The following is a 16,750-nucleotide window of genomic DNA, read 5'->3' as shown; positions in this document are numbered from 1 at the left end:
GATTCCACTGTTTAAAAGAAATCCACGTTTCTTGACCCAGGATTTTTTTCCATTTTAAAAATTAATATTGGTGTGATAGTAGATGTATATTTGCCTCGTATTCTAATCATTTTTGGACCACTAAGGAGGCACTAAATATTACACGCTGTCCCTTTACATTTTTAGCATCTTGTTTGCTGCGCCAAAGCTTTAATGGGATCCGGCAAGCAAAGTGAGCAGCAGTAGAGAAGGCATTTTCAGACCCGAGCTCACGTTTAGCAGAATTTTCACCCTCCAGCGATGGCGCGAGCATTGCGAGGGTGCACGATTTTGGAAAAAAAAAAGGAATCGAGAATTTTTTTTGAAGACCTTTCGCAATTTCGATGCGATTTTATGCTTGAAAAATGAGAAGAATGTGATGAATTTTTTTTCTGTTATATATATTTCTTTTAAAGTCATACATTGGAGATTTGTTACAAATCCGGCCCGAGTCAAGTCCCATTTATGCGTGATGCCCTTGATCACAAAATGTCTCAAAGGACTGCATAGGCTACAAGGACGCCATCCCCTGAGCTGAAACCGACATGCGGGCAAGGAAAATCTCAAAAACCTCAGCATGAAAAAAGTAAGGGTGAAACATTGCAAGTTTTAGTACCTTTTCCAAGCCTCCTCGTATACTTTTTTTTAATGATACTCTAACATTTGGAGAAGGGTTATAGGAGTCTTTAATGCCATCAACAGCTATATTAGCACAAGAAAACTTGATCTGGCATCACTCCAGAACGGATAACATTCTTTTTTTATTGATTGCATCACAGAGAATTACTGTGAGAATAATTATAGTTTGAATGTGCATTTGTATGATTTCCTCCTCAGAAGTACCTCAACGAAGCTAAAGATTATATCCAGGTGTCTTTTATTACAGCTTAGGTAGCTGATTTTCCCCTTCAGACGCTCAGATGACGCAGAAGTCCTTCAGAGATAGCGTCTGGCTGTCTCACCTCCCTAAAATGTGCCTCTCCTCCCCATCTATGCTTCCTTCGAAATACACCGCATCATTGTTTAAGCTTACCGTAAATAATAAGCGCCTCGCCCTTCAGGAGGGCTAATCTTTATCTTCCAAGGTCAGTTGGGCAGCTGGCCTATACTTGAACTATCATTTCTCACTCATGATAGTCTGACGCCTGGCGACCAGCGTCATATCATTTGATCTCATCATGTATTGAGTGTTATTTATTGGCATGTTTGCACGCGGGAAAGTACAAGTCATTTCATCTGTTCTGTAAAATGTGCATATAGCATATGCCTCAATCAAGTTGAAATATGACACACTGTCCCTTTAAAAAGATCGCCCCAGAATTGAACGACAAGTGCAACACAAAAACATGTTATCGGTGGCGATCGACTCAAATGTCAACGAGTTGCCACACACACACACACGGGAAAAACAATAATGAAGTTAAATCAAGGCTAAAAAAGCGAAAATAAAATTGGAAGGCCCGGCTGATTGTCAGCATGCAGAATTAGCATTAGCATTAGCTTCGTCGCAGTTAGCCAAGCGTGTTTTCATCCGCTACTGTAAAGAAATTCCTCAATGGGGAATGCAACACTTATGTTCATTCTTCGGACAATCGGAGCGGGTTTGGGAACTCGAACAAGGCTCGTCTTAAGCGGGTGTTTTGAAGCGGGCGACTCACATTTTTTCAGCCACTTCATCCAATAGCGGACGACCAGGCCACTCTGCTTCTTGTTTTCGATGCACCAGCCGGATAAGCTTTGAATAGACTCCATGGTGTTGGATATTCCTTGAAAGCGGCGGTCCAGAGAGGCCTCCAGGGCGGCGTTGGGGCCGCTGGAGGAGCCGCTAGAAGAGCCTCCGCTTCGGGCTCCGTTGCCGCTCGCAGCTTCGGAACCGGCAGCCATCTTTGCTGCTGCAGCTCCGTTCAGCTAGAGGAGCTCCGTGCTGCCCTGGGATTGGCTGGAGGGGGAGCGTAGCGGCCATGCGATTGGTTGACACCAGGAAGAACCCGGATGCGGGGGATAATCGTGACGGACGGGCAAATAATGCTCGCTAAAACGTATTCATATTTATTTATCTTTTTATTCTCACTCTTTTTGAGAGACAAGTGCAAAACTTTATTAAATATGTTTTAGTCTCACAAAAAAATAAAATCTTTATTAGAACATCAAAGCAGGAATGTCACACATACAGGATGCGGGCCGGATCGGCAGTTTGAAATGTGTCCAGTTGATGTCGCCAAAGGCACTTCCAAAGCATCCGTAGCTGTATTGCTTTCTTTCTGTCTTTTTAATAATAATAATTATAATAATAATTTCCTTTGTATTGTCATTCTTTGTAACAATGTACACAGAACGAAATGTCGATACACCTGACCCATTGTAGCGAGTCGATGCAGCCGCAGCCAACAGAGGGCGCCGCCATTATACCAATTAGGTATGTCTCGGCCGAGGCGCGAACCAGCGACCTCCCAGTCTCAAAGCGGGCACACTACCATCTAGGCTACTGAGCTGGTTTTTAAACTCAGTCTCCATTTCTTTCTCTCTTTTGTCTATTCTTTCTTTCTCTCACCCTTTTCTTCTCTATTTCATTCATTCTTTTTCCTCTCCACCTACTTTTTTGATCTTTTGCTCCGTTTTCCTCCCCATATTTTCTTTATCTTGCTTAAACACCTGCTCTCTTTTTGTCTTTCCTCTCTATGTCTCTACCTTTATATTTCTTCCCCTCTTTTCTTTCTTAGTAGGTCTTCATTGAGTTGGAAAGTGCTATATAAATGCAGACCATTTACATAGATACTTTATTCATCCCCGAAGGGAAATTCACATTTCCAGCAGCATCCCTGAAATGTCATTATCATTTGACTCTTTTTCAATCACTCACTTTCTTGCCGTCTTCTTCCCATTTTCTTTGTATTTATACCCTGGTCTTCATTTCCGCTCTTTTATCCCCTTTATCTTTTTTTCTTTGCCTTTATCTTTCTCAATCTCTCACCCTCGTTGTCTTTCTTCTCCCGATTTCTTTACCTCTCTTTAAATCTACTAGTCCAGCCGCTGTGAACTTTTTTTTCCTACCATATGACCCTTGGGCTGAAATGAAATTGACAACCCCGCATTAAAGGGACATTGTGCGTTATTAAACACAATAGTTGTATGACATGAAGCTCATTTAAAGGGATCTACTATGATGTCAGCCACCTTGCTGCTACAGTACCCAGAAATCTCAAAAAGGGTGGGCGGGAAAAAAAGAGAAAACGGAGCTTTTTGGTGACGTTGAGCCTCTGTAGTTTACATCCTTTCTTGTGCCTTTTAGCATTCGTTTTCAGTTGCATTGCACAATAAAATGTCACTAGCCAATAAAGTGACATCTAGTGGTCAGTCTTCCTTTAATTGATTTTTTCTTTTTCAGATGAATTTGCTCCAGCAAAAACAGTTTTTGGCAATGAGTTCATTTATCTAGTCTCATTGTTTTAGAAACCACATCAAGCCCTTTCCCATTTTATTGGATCGTAACAGAGAGATTCTTTAACCTTGGGGTGAATAAACTTCTCAAATCATCGAAGGCATCGACTTTTATTTTAAAACGAGCCGATACACTTGAGCTGACTCAAAACAGAAATGTGTGGCGAAGTGATCGATATCACTTACTTTACAGAATAATTCCCCCCGAAAACACGTCATTCGTACAAACGCATTCACTCACTAGCGCTTAAATGACGTTGGTCTTCTCCGTTTCCACCTCGGGGTGTCCTGCGGAAAGCTTTTCCCGTGCAGAGTTCAACTTTTTCTTTTGTGTCCTTCAATCGTCCGGGCTGTCCAGCACGCTCTTACTGAGCGCCAGATCCCAGTAGTGTTCCGTGTTGTGCTTTTTGAAGTGTTCCCTGGCCATGTTTTCCGTGGGACACTGCTTGAACTTCATGTCTCCGAAGGAGCGCTCCTTGGCCGTGCCCTGCGCCACACAAAATCCAGAAAACAATGGTGAACCGTGCCGTTTTATTTCCGGGATGTAGACGCTCACCTCCCAAATCATCCAGCACTTGTTGTTCCTCCTGGTGTCGTCGTCGGCGTCCGGATCTGCTCCGGGGAAAGACGGACGAGCTCAGAGTACTGCCCCATGAGAAGCGTTCGAAACGGTGCGAGCGACTCACCGTCTCTTTTGGAGTTGTGCTCCTGCCACTTGATGCGATGCATCATCAGTTTCTTGAACTTCTTCTGCGATTTGGGGCCTGCAAGCAAAAACAGTGGCGGCAGCTCAATTCAGATGTTGCTCATCACCGGAGGTAATCGCACCTCTCGAATAGCTCTCGATAGGTTCAGGTTGGCGACAGCCATTAAAGTTTTATGAGCATGAGATGTGGACTGCCTCGAGGGTACGTGTTTTTCTTGTATATAGATGACTTGTGTAATGTGTCCTCAAAAATGAAATATATTCTTTTTGCTGGTGACGACACAACATTGGGTTCAAAAACAACTATGGGGGCAAAAATGAGCGTAGAACTTAAAGTCAGGGAATGGATGGATAAAAAAGATCATAAAATCTAACAAAAACATCGGAAGTCCAATAAAAGACATAAGAAAATTTTAAAGGCAGAATTTGTGACACCCGAAAAGCTGTTCGTTTACGGGATGATTCAGATTATTACCATGAAAATCTTCCTATTTTAAATAAATAAAAAATACACTATACGCATTCAAAAATAGATCAAGATTTTTGACTGGTGTGAGACAGGGGTGTGTGATGTCACCATGGCTGTTTAATGTGTACATGGATGGTGTGGTGAGAGAGCTGAATGCAAGAGTATTTGGCAGAGGTGTAGACATGATGGACAACAGTGGAACAGTGTGGCAGGTATGTCAGTTGTCGTTTGCAGATGACACAGCGCTTGTGGCCGATTCTGAGGAAACATCGAGAAGGTTGGTAACGGAGTTTGGAAGAGTATGTGATAGGCGAAAGTTATGTGTCAATGTTGGGAAGAGTAATTTGATGAAGTCTTCACGTGATGGAGTAAGCATGGTGTTAGAAATAAGGTTGCATGGACAGGTGCTGGAAGAAGTTGAAAGCTTTAGGTACTTGGGTTGTGATGTGGCTGCAGTTGGTGGAATGGAGTGAGGTATTGCACAGAGTCAATCAAGGAAGTAAGGTTTTGGGTGCTCTGAGGAGAGTGATGAACAACAAGAGTATGAGTATGGATGTTAAAAGGGGACTGTATGAGAGGGTGATTGTCCCGACTGTGTTGTATGGTGCAGAGACTTGGAGTCTGAACGCAGATTTAAGAAGAAGGTTGAATGTATTTGAGATGAAGTGTTTGAGGACTATGTTAGGAGTGACAAGATTGGATAGACTGAGAAATGAAATGGTGAGAGACAGAACTGGAGTCGTAGAGAGTACTGGGTTGGTTTGGACACATGGAGAGGATGGATGAGGAGCCAATGTTGAAGAGGATCTACAGAGCAGAAGTCAATGGAAGGAGACCGAGAGGAAGGCCGCGATTGATGTGGATGGATGGTGTTATGAGTGCACTGCAGGAAAGAGGTCGAAATATAATGGAAGCTAGAGCTCTTGTTGGTGATTGAAAGGAGTGGAGAGGTGTTGTTAAAGGATAGTGGGATTGTGGACGCGTTCTTAAGGATGGGCTGGGCACCCGTATGATGGTAAACCAGCGAAAGCTGTCGGGCCCTGCTGTCGAACAAAAGAGTGGGTTGCGTCACCCTGACCCGAGTGACATGGCCGCTTTCTGGTGTCCCGTTTCATCTGGAGGGACGAAAGCATGACAGACTTGGGTGCCGAGGTGTCTCACTTGTTTGGGTGTTTGGGCAATTGGGTTGGCCATGGTCCAAAAATGTTTGTGGGTTTTTTTGTTTTTTTTTTGCTATTCATTTCCCTTTTATTTTCTTTGTTATTGTATGTGTGTGTCTTGCTGTCGGTCACCCCTCTTGAGGGATATGACCAAGGTAGATAGATAGATGGAATTATAGGTCAGTGTTTGTCAACTTTTTTTGAGCCAGGGCATGTTTTTTAGATTTGAAAAAATTTGCGGCACACCACTAACCGAGTATGTTATAAAATGACACTTAAAAGTATGTTTGATTACAATATAATTTATAGTACCCCCGGTTTTACAGCACAGACTCTTGACAATGACATCATATTTGGTGAAAATGATTCATAAATTTTTTATAAAATTTCAAATTTTAAAAAGTGACATGGGATCATTTCTCACGGCACACTAGTGTGTCGCGGCACAGTGGTTGAAAATCCCTGTTAAAGATTGTAGGAGTCGTTAGCTGTAAAACTTTAGATATAAAGTGTCACGTCTATTACAATTTCATGTATCCTACTACGATCAGAGTGCAGATACGGGACAATGAAATAAGGGAGAAAAGCCCGATCCCCGCTGCCATCACCCTTCTAAACAGCAGACGCCCCTGGCCAATTTCAGCAGTCTGCCGTCATTGCCCCACCGTCAGAAATGTTTGTCATTCTCCTGTTTTTGTAAAGTAAGGTCTGTTGTTTTCCCCTAGTACAGTCGATGGAAGTGAATTTCTCCACGGGGACCGAGAAATCAAGTCTAATCTAGTCTAATTGTACATTGTAATACATTGTAATACAGTTCTTTTTTTGAGTAGATGTTTTGTTGTTTCCATTAGATAAGTAGTTGATGTTATTTCTTGTGTGTCGTCGCCTTAAAAAAAGCCAGGAAAAATCTGGGAGAGGACGCCATCTTGTCCCCTCACCTCCTTCCACCACCACCAAGTTGACGTCTTTGTGCAGGACGACGGTGCCCGTCAAGTAGAGCTGGTTGGCGTTGGCTTCCACTTTAAATTTCTTGGCAGGATTTTGCAGGTTACGGATCCTGGGCAGCAAAAGGCGAGTTGAAAAACTTCGCGTAAGGATCCACGCTCCGGCTGCTCACCTGTACACGGTGATGTGAACGCCGTTGCTAAGATCTTCCTTCAACTTCTTCACCTTCTTCTCTTTGCGCTGCTCGGCCGTCAGCTTCCGAGCCGCGTTGGCCTCCTCGTGAGCTCTGCGGGAAAGAAGGCAGAGTTTAGCCCGGTGTGCCGCAGATAAAAGCAGGGTGGAGAACATACTTTTGTCTTTTGGCCATCTGCGCCCTGACGTGAGCTTCCACCTTGGTGGGGTCCTGGACCGCCTCCGTTCCCAAAACTCTCATCAGGTTGGAGATACGAACTGCAAAGAAGAAAAAAGAAAAAAATGAAACACGTGCCCATGTCCTTGGAAGCTGAATGCCAATTTTGCACTAGGTGGACAAACGGTAAACCGTGTTTTTCAAAATGCCGTCATTTCAGAGTTTCTTTCCCAAGGCCGTCACCATCCTAAACAAGAACGCAACACTAAAAAGTATATACCTTCCCAAATGTCTTCGAAAATTGGTTTGCTGCTAAACATTACAGAACAGCTTTTATTTGTACTAATGTTACGGTGCACTATTATTCGTTAGACTATTATTAAACCTTGGGTCAGTCTTCAAGCACAGCAATGTCAATATTTTGCCTATTTATGCGAACATGATTCATCTTAAGTCTTTTTTACTCCTTTATCCTGGAGTGTCATGTCTTATCTCGTAGTAAACAATGATTACTCATTGTTTACAATGGCAAGAAAAATATTTGATTCAATTCTGGTCCTAAGGTTGTATATATATTGGTGTGATTAACATAACACCCAAACACCTCGTCCGGAAATGTGAGCAACTGTTTTGTTTCTCCCTCTTTACTTGGTTAAACTTATCCCACGTTTATCCATTTTTCTTTCGGTTACTGTAAAGGAAATTATGGTCTGAGTGTGTCTGTTATACTCGATTACAATCCTTTTGTACATCTATATTTACTTAATAATTGTACAGTTACATTGTCGAGTTGTTTTCCGGAGCGAGCGCTCCCAGGGTCGAAAGCGCGAGTTTCTCAAGCGAAGGGAGCTTTGTTTCTAAAGAGATGGAAGCTCCCTATCCGTTTTCAAAGAGGTGCACGGAACTGCTTTGGGGTAAGCCGAGCAACCCAAGGACAGGAGCATAACGTTCCCGTCGCCAGTTGAACTACGAGCTCACTGCTCATTCTCCCAAGACTCTTCTCTATGTGCAAACAATAAATTGCTGTGATGTATCATTTATTATGCTCTCACGCCATCTAGCGACCAACAATATACACTGTATTGAAATAACAGTAATGGTAATGTGATGGTAAAGTACAGTGGGACCTCGCTACTTCTCGGTTCGAAGTTCGCAGGTTCAGAGCTTCGCGGGTCTCAAAAATAATAATAATAAAAAAATTTTTTTTTAAAAAGCATTTTTGAAGGGGCGTTGCTACTTCGTGGTTCCACATTCGCGGGTTCAGAGCGTCGCAGGTCTAAAAAATAATAATGATAAAATAAAATAATTTTTTTTTTAAAGCATTTTTAAAGGGGCGTCGCTACTTCGCAGATTTTCACTTTTCGCGGGTGGTTTTGGTCCCCATTAACTGCGATAACCGAGGGATTACTGTAAATGATAAAAGTAATGATGGTGATGATGAGAATGTTGATCATGAAGAGACTGTGTATCCACAGAGCCAATGTAAATATGTATATTCAAGGTGTTTGTTGTATGTAAATACACAGAAAAGCTAGCTGTGAAAAACAATTACAAATGATATCAAAGGAGTAGGATTTAATAAGCACGCTTCTCCCTACTCCCTTTCGAACATGTACAATAACATGGTTTTATTTTCTTTTTTCGATCCGTTGTTTTGTTTTCGCTTTGTTATGTTCAGAATAAAAGTTACATTCATTCATTCAAACTAATTTGGTTTTCAGAAAGATGAGCTGGTTTTAATACAAATATTCAACTCTCTTCAGATGAGTTTGATTCTTCAAATCGTGTAGTGACGCCTACATGAGACACGATAGTTTTACCTTTGGGTTCAGGTGGAGGCATGAGTCCCAGGCGGACCTTCTCCTGCAGTTCCTTCTGGCCCTCCCTTCGAGTTTGTCTCCTCAACTTCTTCTGTTCTTTTTTGGTCAAGTACAAACCTAGCGTCACCGGCTTGTCTTTGTCCACTAGGAACACAAAAACAGACACACAAAGACTGTAACCGGTTTAGTCCTTGAGGAATTTCTCAGGCGACGCACGAAACCACACGAGAAAATTCCACTGACCTGGTGGACTGATTTGGGCCGGGTGTTCCACTAAATTGGTCACCCCGAAGAGCACTATCTCGTCTAGTTTGGTTTCGGGCTTTCTTTGTGGGAAGATAGATAGATAGATACTTTATTCATCCCTGCAGGGAAATTCACATTTCCAGCAGCATCCCTGCGCTGAGAACAATACAATAATAGAGCAAAAAGAATACAATATACAAATACCCAATGTGACGTGCTAATACCCACTGTAGCGTGTTATATAGAGTATCTAGAATGATAGTGCTACACAGAATACGTATTGCAATAAAATTCTGTAATATGTAATGTAGGGGGTGTGGTTTCATGTGGGCCTTTACTCTGCCGAATGGAGTTAAAGAGCCAAGAGAAACAAACAAACTCTTTAATATCCCGAAAATACAGTATAGTCTAAAAGTCATTTTATATGCCCACAAAAATAAATGGTACAAACGTATGCTATGACCCAAAAACTACAATTCCAACAATGCATGTCGACGACTATACCCGCAAGGTGCCTACTTATCAACTGACGGAGTTTCCAAATCAATGCCAATGAGAGGAACTGAGAAATAAATGATCACAAAAATGTCCAAGAAGATTTTGTTATATTCCGTCGATAACAGACGACATGTGTGGAGCCACATTTTTGAATGCAAACGTAATATTTGGGACACCATTATAGTCATTTTACATGAAGGAGTAATGGTGTTTAGTTTACACATCATTCAATTACATTGAGTTATACAGTGCATCCGGAAAGTATTCACAGCGCTTCACTTTTTCCACATTTTGTTATGTTACGGCCTCATTTCAAATTGTATTAATTCAATCTTTGATCTCAAAATTCTACACAAAATACTCCATTATGACAATGTGAAAAAGTTTTTTTTTTTTTTACTTTTTTTGAATTTATTAAAAATAGAAAACTAAGAAATCACATTTACATAAGTATTCACAACCTTTGCCATGAAGCTCAAAATTGAGCTCAGGTGCATCTTTTTTCCACTGATCATCCTTGAGATCTTTCTACAGCTTCATTGGAGTCCACCTGCAGTAAATTCAGTTGATTGGACATGATTTGGAAAGGCACACACCTGTCTTTATAAGGTCCCACAGTTGAGTGTGCATGTCAGAGCACAAACACCAAGCATGAAGTCAAAAGAACTGTCTGTAGACCTGCGAGACAGGATTGTCTTGAGGCACAAATCTGGGGAAGGATACAGAAAAATTTCTGCTGCTTTGAAGATCCCAATGAGCACAGTGGCCTCCATTATTCGTAAATGGAAGACATTTAAAACCACCAGGACTATTCCTAGAGCTGGCCGGCCTTCTAAACGGAGCGATCGGGGAAGAAGGGCCTTAGTCAGGGAGGTGACCAAGAACCCGATGGTCACTCTGTCAGAGCTCCAGCGTCCCTCTGTGGAGAGAGGAGAGCCTTCCAGAAGGACAACCATCTCTGCAGCAATCCACCAATCAGGCCTGTATGGTAGAGTTGCCGGACGAAAGCCACTCCTTAGTAAAGGAACATGGAAGCCCGTCTGAAATTTGCCAAAAAGCACCTGAATGACTCTCAGACCATGAGAAACAAAATTCTCTGGTCTGATGAGACAAAGATTGAACTCTTTGGTGTGAATGCCAGGCGCCATGTTTGGAGGAAACCAGGCACCGCTTATCACCAGGCCAATACCATCCCTACAGTGAAGCATGGTGGTGGCAGCATCATGCTGTGGGAATGTTTTTCAGCAGCAGGAACTGGCAGACTCGTCAGGATAGAAGGAAAAATGAATGCAGCAATATATAGAGATATCCTGGATGAAAACCTGCTCCAGAGCGCTCTTGACCTCAGGCTGGGGCGAAGGTTCATCTTTCAGCAGGACAACGACCCAAAGCATACAGCCAAGATCTCGAAAGATTGGCTTCGGAACCACTCCGTGAATGTCCCAGAGTGGCCCAGCCAGAGTCCAGACTCGAATCCGATCGAACATCTCTGGAGAGATCTGAAAATGGCTGTGCACGAACGTCTCCCATCCAACCTGATTGAGCTGGAGACTTATTGCAAAGAAGAATGGGCAAAACTGCCTAAAGATAGGTGTGCTAAACTTGTGGGATCATATTCAAAAAGACTTAAGGCTGTATTTGCTGCCAAAGGTGGATCACCAAAGTCTTAAGCAAAGGCTGTGAATACTTATGTAAATGTGATTTCTTAGTTGTCTATTTTTAATAAATTCAAAAAAAGTAAAAAAAAAACTTTTTCACATTGTCATAATGGTTTATTTTGTGTAGAATTTTGAGATAAGAGATTAAATGAATACAATTTGGAATGAGGCTGTAACATAACAAAATGTGGAAAAAATGAAGCGCTGTGAAAACTTTCCGGATGCACTGTACCTATGAATCACAGCAGGCATTTTGAAGACAACGACGACGATGATGATCCGGTCCTCGGTGAAAAGAAGTTTGACACCCCTAAACTTAAAAATATCCTTAGTTCCCTATCAATTTCAAACAGTATATCCATCTACCCTGGTCATATCCCTCAAGAGGGGTGACCAAACAATATTTACATTTGTATATTAGATAAAAATGCTAAAGAGAATCAAAATCTCTGAGTATTATGGTATGGGAATTTCCAACGTTTTCTAATTTTAAGAATCTGTTTTCTTGTTTGGATTTTCAGTATTCCCTCTCTGCAAGGAAAACAAACGGAATAGGCCCTTAAAAGCTGTAGCTTCCGATTGCCACCTTTGGGGTCAAGTGCATGTATTATTTTATTGCGCAAATATTTTGTTGTTTCTTTTGTTCAATAGTTGATGTTGTTTTTGTGTGCTGCGCCTTAATTAAAAGCCACAAAGAAAAAGACGCAGCATAGCACGTCATCTCTTCTTACATCTCAATGTTGGTGGGCAGGATGAAGGAGTCCCACCATTCGATGTTTGGCACTTCGCTGTCCCCGATGTCTTTCCTGGGGGCGATCAGCGCCAGTTTAGTGGAGGCGTGGATTCCAGTCTTCTTGGCCGCCTGCGAAATCTCGTTCTGAAGCCTTTCCAACTGGGCCTGCCGGGGGGATGCAGATTTTCACAACCAACCGAGTAGTTTTCCTAAGACCGGGCTCCGGTCGCTCTCACGGACCTTAGTCCGGATCCTCTGAGCGATCTTCTCGAATCGTCCCTGCTCGTGGAACTTGAAGGTCTTGCGAGTACGCTGATTGGGCAAGACGTTCACGCGGTTGTCAAAGTAGGACGTGGACTCCAGATCCTCGCCGGGTTTTTCTTTCAGCTGCTGCCGGAACTGCTCCCTTTTGACCGCCCGGATGTTAGCTGGGAACAAGACCCCCTCATTTTACACAAAAAAGATCTCAGAGAAATGTCATTTAGTTTAGTAGAGCCTCAAAGAAGGAGAGAAGATATCATGAAATTAGGCTTTGCGAGGTTAACAGGAAAGGGCAGGACCAAACCACCAAGATTCAAAAAACCCACTCCCGGTCCTTTATTTTTACGAAATCTTCTAGGTTACTAGAAGCAAATCTGCCCTACAGGGTGTGAAGATCAAAGAAAAGCAACGTGAATTGGCCGATAGCGACAATGATGTACATCGGGGGTGTGGAGGGTTCTGGCTGTTGAGCCAGGTGGGGCTTTTTCATCGGACTCGCGGTCCCTGACGTCCTCTGGCAGTGGGCTTGTTGACTGTTCCCAGGGTAAGGACCAAAACCTTCACTGAAGCAGAATCTAGCCATTTTGGTCCTCACCCGTGGAACAGTCCTCATTTGGGGGTACCGCACTGGTAGGGTGTTGTTCAATGGCTGAAAATCCTGAGGCCGACTGCTGCCATCCCTATCATTGTGGATAAGCCTGCCCCCCGGTCCCTTTCCATCATCATATTTTATCTCTATTACTATTGATTTTGACTGTATTGTTTTTCAACCATCGTGTGCGTCTATGTATGCGTTTTGGGTTGTCGGGTGGAGTGGAGGGGGGATTTTACCGTCTTGTCGTAAGCTGAATGCTGTTGTACAGCACTTTGATTGGCAATTTTTGCCCGTAAAGTGCTTTACAGATCAATTTGATTCGATTTGTTTATATGGGACGCAGTCTCCGATAGTGTAACTATTTGATAGATTTTGAAAAAGTGGTCTAAATAGATGTCCGTGAGCCAAGCAGGCTTGAATGTGTTTTTCTTTACCTTTGAGCGTGGGCATCCGATGCGTGAGCTCGATCTCTTTACCGCTGGCGTCCACCGTCCGACCTTTGTCGTCCAGGATGAGCGGCGTCGGCTTATTCGCTTCCCTCAGCTCCACTTTGCTGCAAGGACGGCGGGATTTTGGAGCCGAAAAAGATCTGAAAAACGGAGAAGCGCGGCGTACTTACGGCAGCGCGATCCCCATGGCGTGGAGGTTGGCGAGGGCCACAAAGTTGTGAGGGATGGAACTAGACAGCATTCCCAGCATGTTGGGCTGAGACTGGAGGCGAGCTTGCTCCTCCGCCACTTTACGAGCTTTCTCGATGGCGTCGTTCATGAAACTGGCGGCCGCCGAAGGCACGATGGAGCCGCCCGCGGAGGCGGGGCCGAGGAGGCGGGACATGGCGGACTCCGATTGCATCTGCGATCAAATTGCGTTAACGACGGGCTCGAAATCTTTGCTAGGTGCCATCAATCACCGTTAGAATTGAAATTTTGTGGCAGAACTCAACGACATTTTTCTAAATGTTGGCATGGAGAGAGATGCGCCCCACCAGGCTATACTTGCCCAAGACACACCACAGGAAATGGTGCCCCTACCACCCGTGAGCTTAATGGATCCAACACACCCACCTACCATGCAGGTATTATTTAGTGGTAAAAAAAATTAATTCATTAACAATAATATTGATTTGAATAATAAGCCAAAATACACGAACTAGAATATAAACCTGCATTTTTTTTAAATAAATATAAGTCGAGAATTTTGTATTTTTTTGACATAACAAGGCTCAGAGGTAGCTGACACGACGGTTGGCAATTTTGCTGCTCAGGGTAGCCAAAGCACGAAAACCATGTGAAAAGTCGAGTTACTGTCGTTTTTCGGGACATAGTACGGCGACATCTACTGGTCAAATATTACATACTGTCCCCTGAATGTAGTCAAGACACATTTGAATTGGATTGTTTTGAGGTTTTCTTTGCAAGTTTTGCATGATTTTGGTAAGCAGATCATAAACTGGCTAGATGACTCCAGCATTTGTGGTGGATGAGATTTCTCCCAGTACGATGTCTCATCAATTAGATGATAAAAGGGTCTTTATAATGTTTTTTGTTAAAATAAGAGAGCGATGTCACACAAACTACTATAAGATCGGTGCATTTCCAAGTTGCATAAACTCCGCTTGGAAAGCAATCCCTTATCTACTTTAGTTCTTTCTTTTTTTTTTATGGGCTCATCCATTTCTAAAACACCCACTACAAAGCAACACTTACATGACTAAATCGTTCATTTATGGAACAGCTGAAATCCCCGAAAGGGCATTTTTATTCATCCCCTCTCAAAACTGGTAACTGGCATCTTGTCGCTACCACCAGAATCAAACTGAATCCATTTCGATAGAGAGAAGATGCCCTTTCTGCTTACCTGAGCAGGTGATGGAATGTTGAGCTGCTTCCTCCGCTGTTCAATCTGCTTTGTAGCTTCCTCCATCATTTGTTTGATCTGAAGACACAAAACAAGTCATAGAAGGACGCCCTTTCTGCCGACTGTACCGTTTCAACATCGCACCTGCATTTTGCTGAGCATGCCCGGGCTCTCCGAGGGCGGCGCCTGAACCACCTCGGGTTCCTCCACCTCCTGAAAGCGAGGAACCCGTTTACGTTTGGTCGCCGCGCCGCCATCGGTGGCGGCGGGGGGCGGCGCCGTCGCTCCTCTGCCGTCTTTCTCTTCGCTGAACGCGTCCTGAAACGCAACGCCACGCGGTCATCTTTTGTCCTTCAAAAAACGTTGGGCTCAAAAGTGTCTCTCGGGTTTACCTTGCTCTCTCTCTTGCGAGTCTTTTCTCCCTTTCCTTTGTGGCTTCGGGAGCCGCGACTCTCCTCCCACGCTTCGAAAAGACGCTCCACGAAACCGCCGGCCGACTCGTTCAAGAAAGGGTGCAGCTGGTCTACGAGGAATACACAAATTCTTGCACAACTCGCAATTTTGCTTTTTCACGAATAGACCGTTATGGCCCATACCTTAACTTTAGCGGCCCACCAATAAATTGTGTTCGAGACCCCTTTTTTCGATTTTGTTTAAAAACAACTCAATTTCTAGGCGTACCAGTGGTTTTCCGCTTGTCCAGGCCTTTTCCCACGCACTGCAGCGCCACAGTGACCACGGTGGGCTCCGAGAAGCCCAGCATCTTTTTGACGGTGCGCTCCACCCACGGCCTTAATTCCTCCACTTCCCTTTTCGGGAGCGACATTTTCTGCTCTTCTAAAAATAGACAGGCAAATATGCATGCGAATGTTAACAAATAACTGCAAGAAATGCATAGCACGCAGAAAGACTGCGGCAAGAAATGCATAGCACACTCAAGTCATGCGGGTGTTGGAAAGACAAGAGAAACAAATACAAATCCAAGTCTGACAAATGTGAATAAATGATGAGATAAAGCAACATCTCCTCTGGAAATATTGATGAGGCAAACGAGAATTGAACTCTCGATAGGACTGAGCACACAAGAGACAAATACAACATACCCGTCAACCTCAGCCAATGGATCGCCGTATTTATAACTGCAAATTATTTACCAAACAACACAAACTGGTTTATCAAGCTCTTTCTTAGTTCTCTGATAAAAAGCAACACTGAATTACCTGCAAGTGGTCACTCTATTATCCTACAATCAATCAATGTGACGTAGCCATATCCCCTAATGGGAGTTGGCTAGAGTAAAAAACACTCTCAAATTGACCACACATTCATTTCATCTTGCTCTTCTAAAATTGACACAGAGCAATAAGCCCACAACAAAACAAGGGCTGAGTTGCCATGCAACCCTAAATTAGCAAAGACCCAACAGCGTACAATAGTTTACCCCCTCCGCATCATATGCGTATCGACGGTCATTCTTAACTCTACACACACACACACACACATACATATATACATATATACATACATATATATATATATATATATATATATAATTTGATAATTGTATCAGATACATATATTATCTATCTAGATTCTTGTACGTAGCAGTGAGGAAAAATTATTCGTTTCAAAGTGTTATACGGCGCACACAATATGAAATACAGAAAGAAACGAAAAGAATAGAGGGGACGTACAAGTTGACGTGTAAATGTGATCAAATGAATATATTTGATCCCAGTCGTGAAAGCGCCTGTCAGGCTACATGCTAGCATTTGCACCGCTAGCAAACAGTGGCACACAGAATTCAAAGTTTACCTTATAAAGTCTTTTTTGATTTCGTGATGCAGGATATATGAATGAAATTGAAAGTGAAACAAGCTGGAATCGGCGAAAAACGTCAAAGAAAAACTTTTTTTGACAAGTTGACTCGGGTAGCGCGGCTGGGTCCGTTCACACAACGTTGTTGTCCGGCAAACCGGAAGCGGAAATGGTCTCAC

At 43.2% G+C, this 16,750-nt stretch overlaps 2 protein-coding genes across 3 annotated transcripts in view; both read right to left on the bottom strand.

Annotated features, from left to right (window-relative positions):
• rprd2b (regulation of nuclear pre-mRNA domain containing 2b) overlaps nt 1-1,937 on the bottom strand; it is a 28,933-nt gene extending 26,996 nt beyond the window's left edge. For both annotated transcript variants that reach the window (XR_015849585.1, XM_088327598.1), the window contains exon 1: nt 1,677-1,937. Coding sequence is in view for 1 of the 2 variants with exons in the window: in XM_088327598.1 (XP_088183724.1) it covers nt 1,677-1,902 (226 nt within the window). In the remaining variant the exon portion in view is untranslated. The remainder of the gene's footprint in view (nt 1-1,676) is intronic.
• Nucleotides 1,938-3,548: 1,611 nt separating this feature from the next.
• On the bottom strand, nt 3,549-16,750 carry prpf3 (PRP3 pre-mRNA processing factor 3 homolog (yeast)). The gene is made up of 17 exons (XM_088327596.1): nt 16,569-16,750; nt 15,435-15,590; nt 15,146-15,276; nt 14,898-15,071; nt 14,754-14,831; nt 13,516-13,748; nt 13,331-13,449; nt 12,281-12,468; nt 12,039-12,205; nt 9,149-9,231; nt 8,906-9,049; nt 7,087-7,186; nt 6,909-7,022; nt 6,730-6,848; nt 4,143-4,220; nt 4,013-4,068; nt 3,549-3,943 (listed from the first exon to the last, which is right to left on the bottom strand). Exons 2-17 carry the CDS (start codon nt 15,577-15,579, stop codon nt 3,794-3,796), a joined length of 2,079 nt encoding a protein of 692 aa, XP_088183722.1. The 5' UTR covers nt 15,580-15,590; nt 16,569-16,750; the 3' UTR covers nt 3,549-3,793.

This window comes from Urocampus carinirostris, chromosome 2 (assembly GCF_059441175.1).
Source record: "Urocampus carinirostris isolate Australia breed hairy pipefish chromosome 2, RoL_Ucar_1.0, whole genome shotgun sequence".
In the NCBI taxonomy this organism is placed as follows: domain Eukaryota; kingdom Metazoa; phylum Chordata; class Actinopteri; order Syngnathiformes; family Syngnathidae; genus Urocampus; species Urocampus carinirostris.
This window is presented reverse-complemented; position numbering and strand designations above follow the sequence as displayed.

Excerpts from the sequence above, each read along its gene's own strand:
- prpf3 (XM_088327596.1), bottom strand. The coding sequence starts at position 15,579 with ATGTCGCTCCCGAAAAGGGAAGTGGAGGAATTAAGGCCGTGGGTGGAG. Across the intron at positions 7,187-8,905 it reads GCCTCCACCTGAACCCAAAG|TTCGTATCTCCAACCTGATG; the intron begins GTAAAACTATCG and ends TCTTCTTTGCAG. Across the intron at positions 4,069-4,142 it reads GCACAACTCCAAAAGAGACG|ATCCGGACGCCGACGACGAC; the intron begins GTGAGTCGCTCG and ends TCCCCGGAGCAG.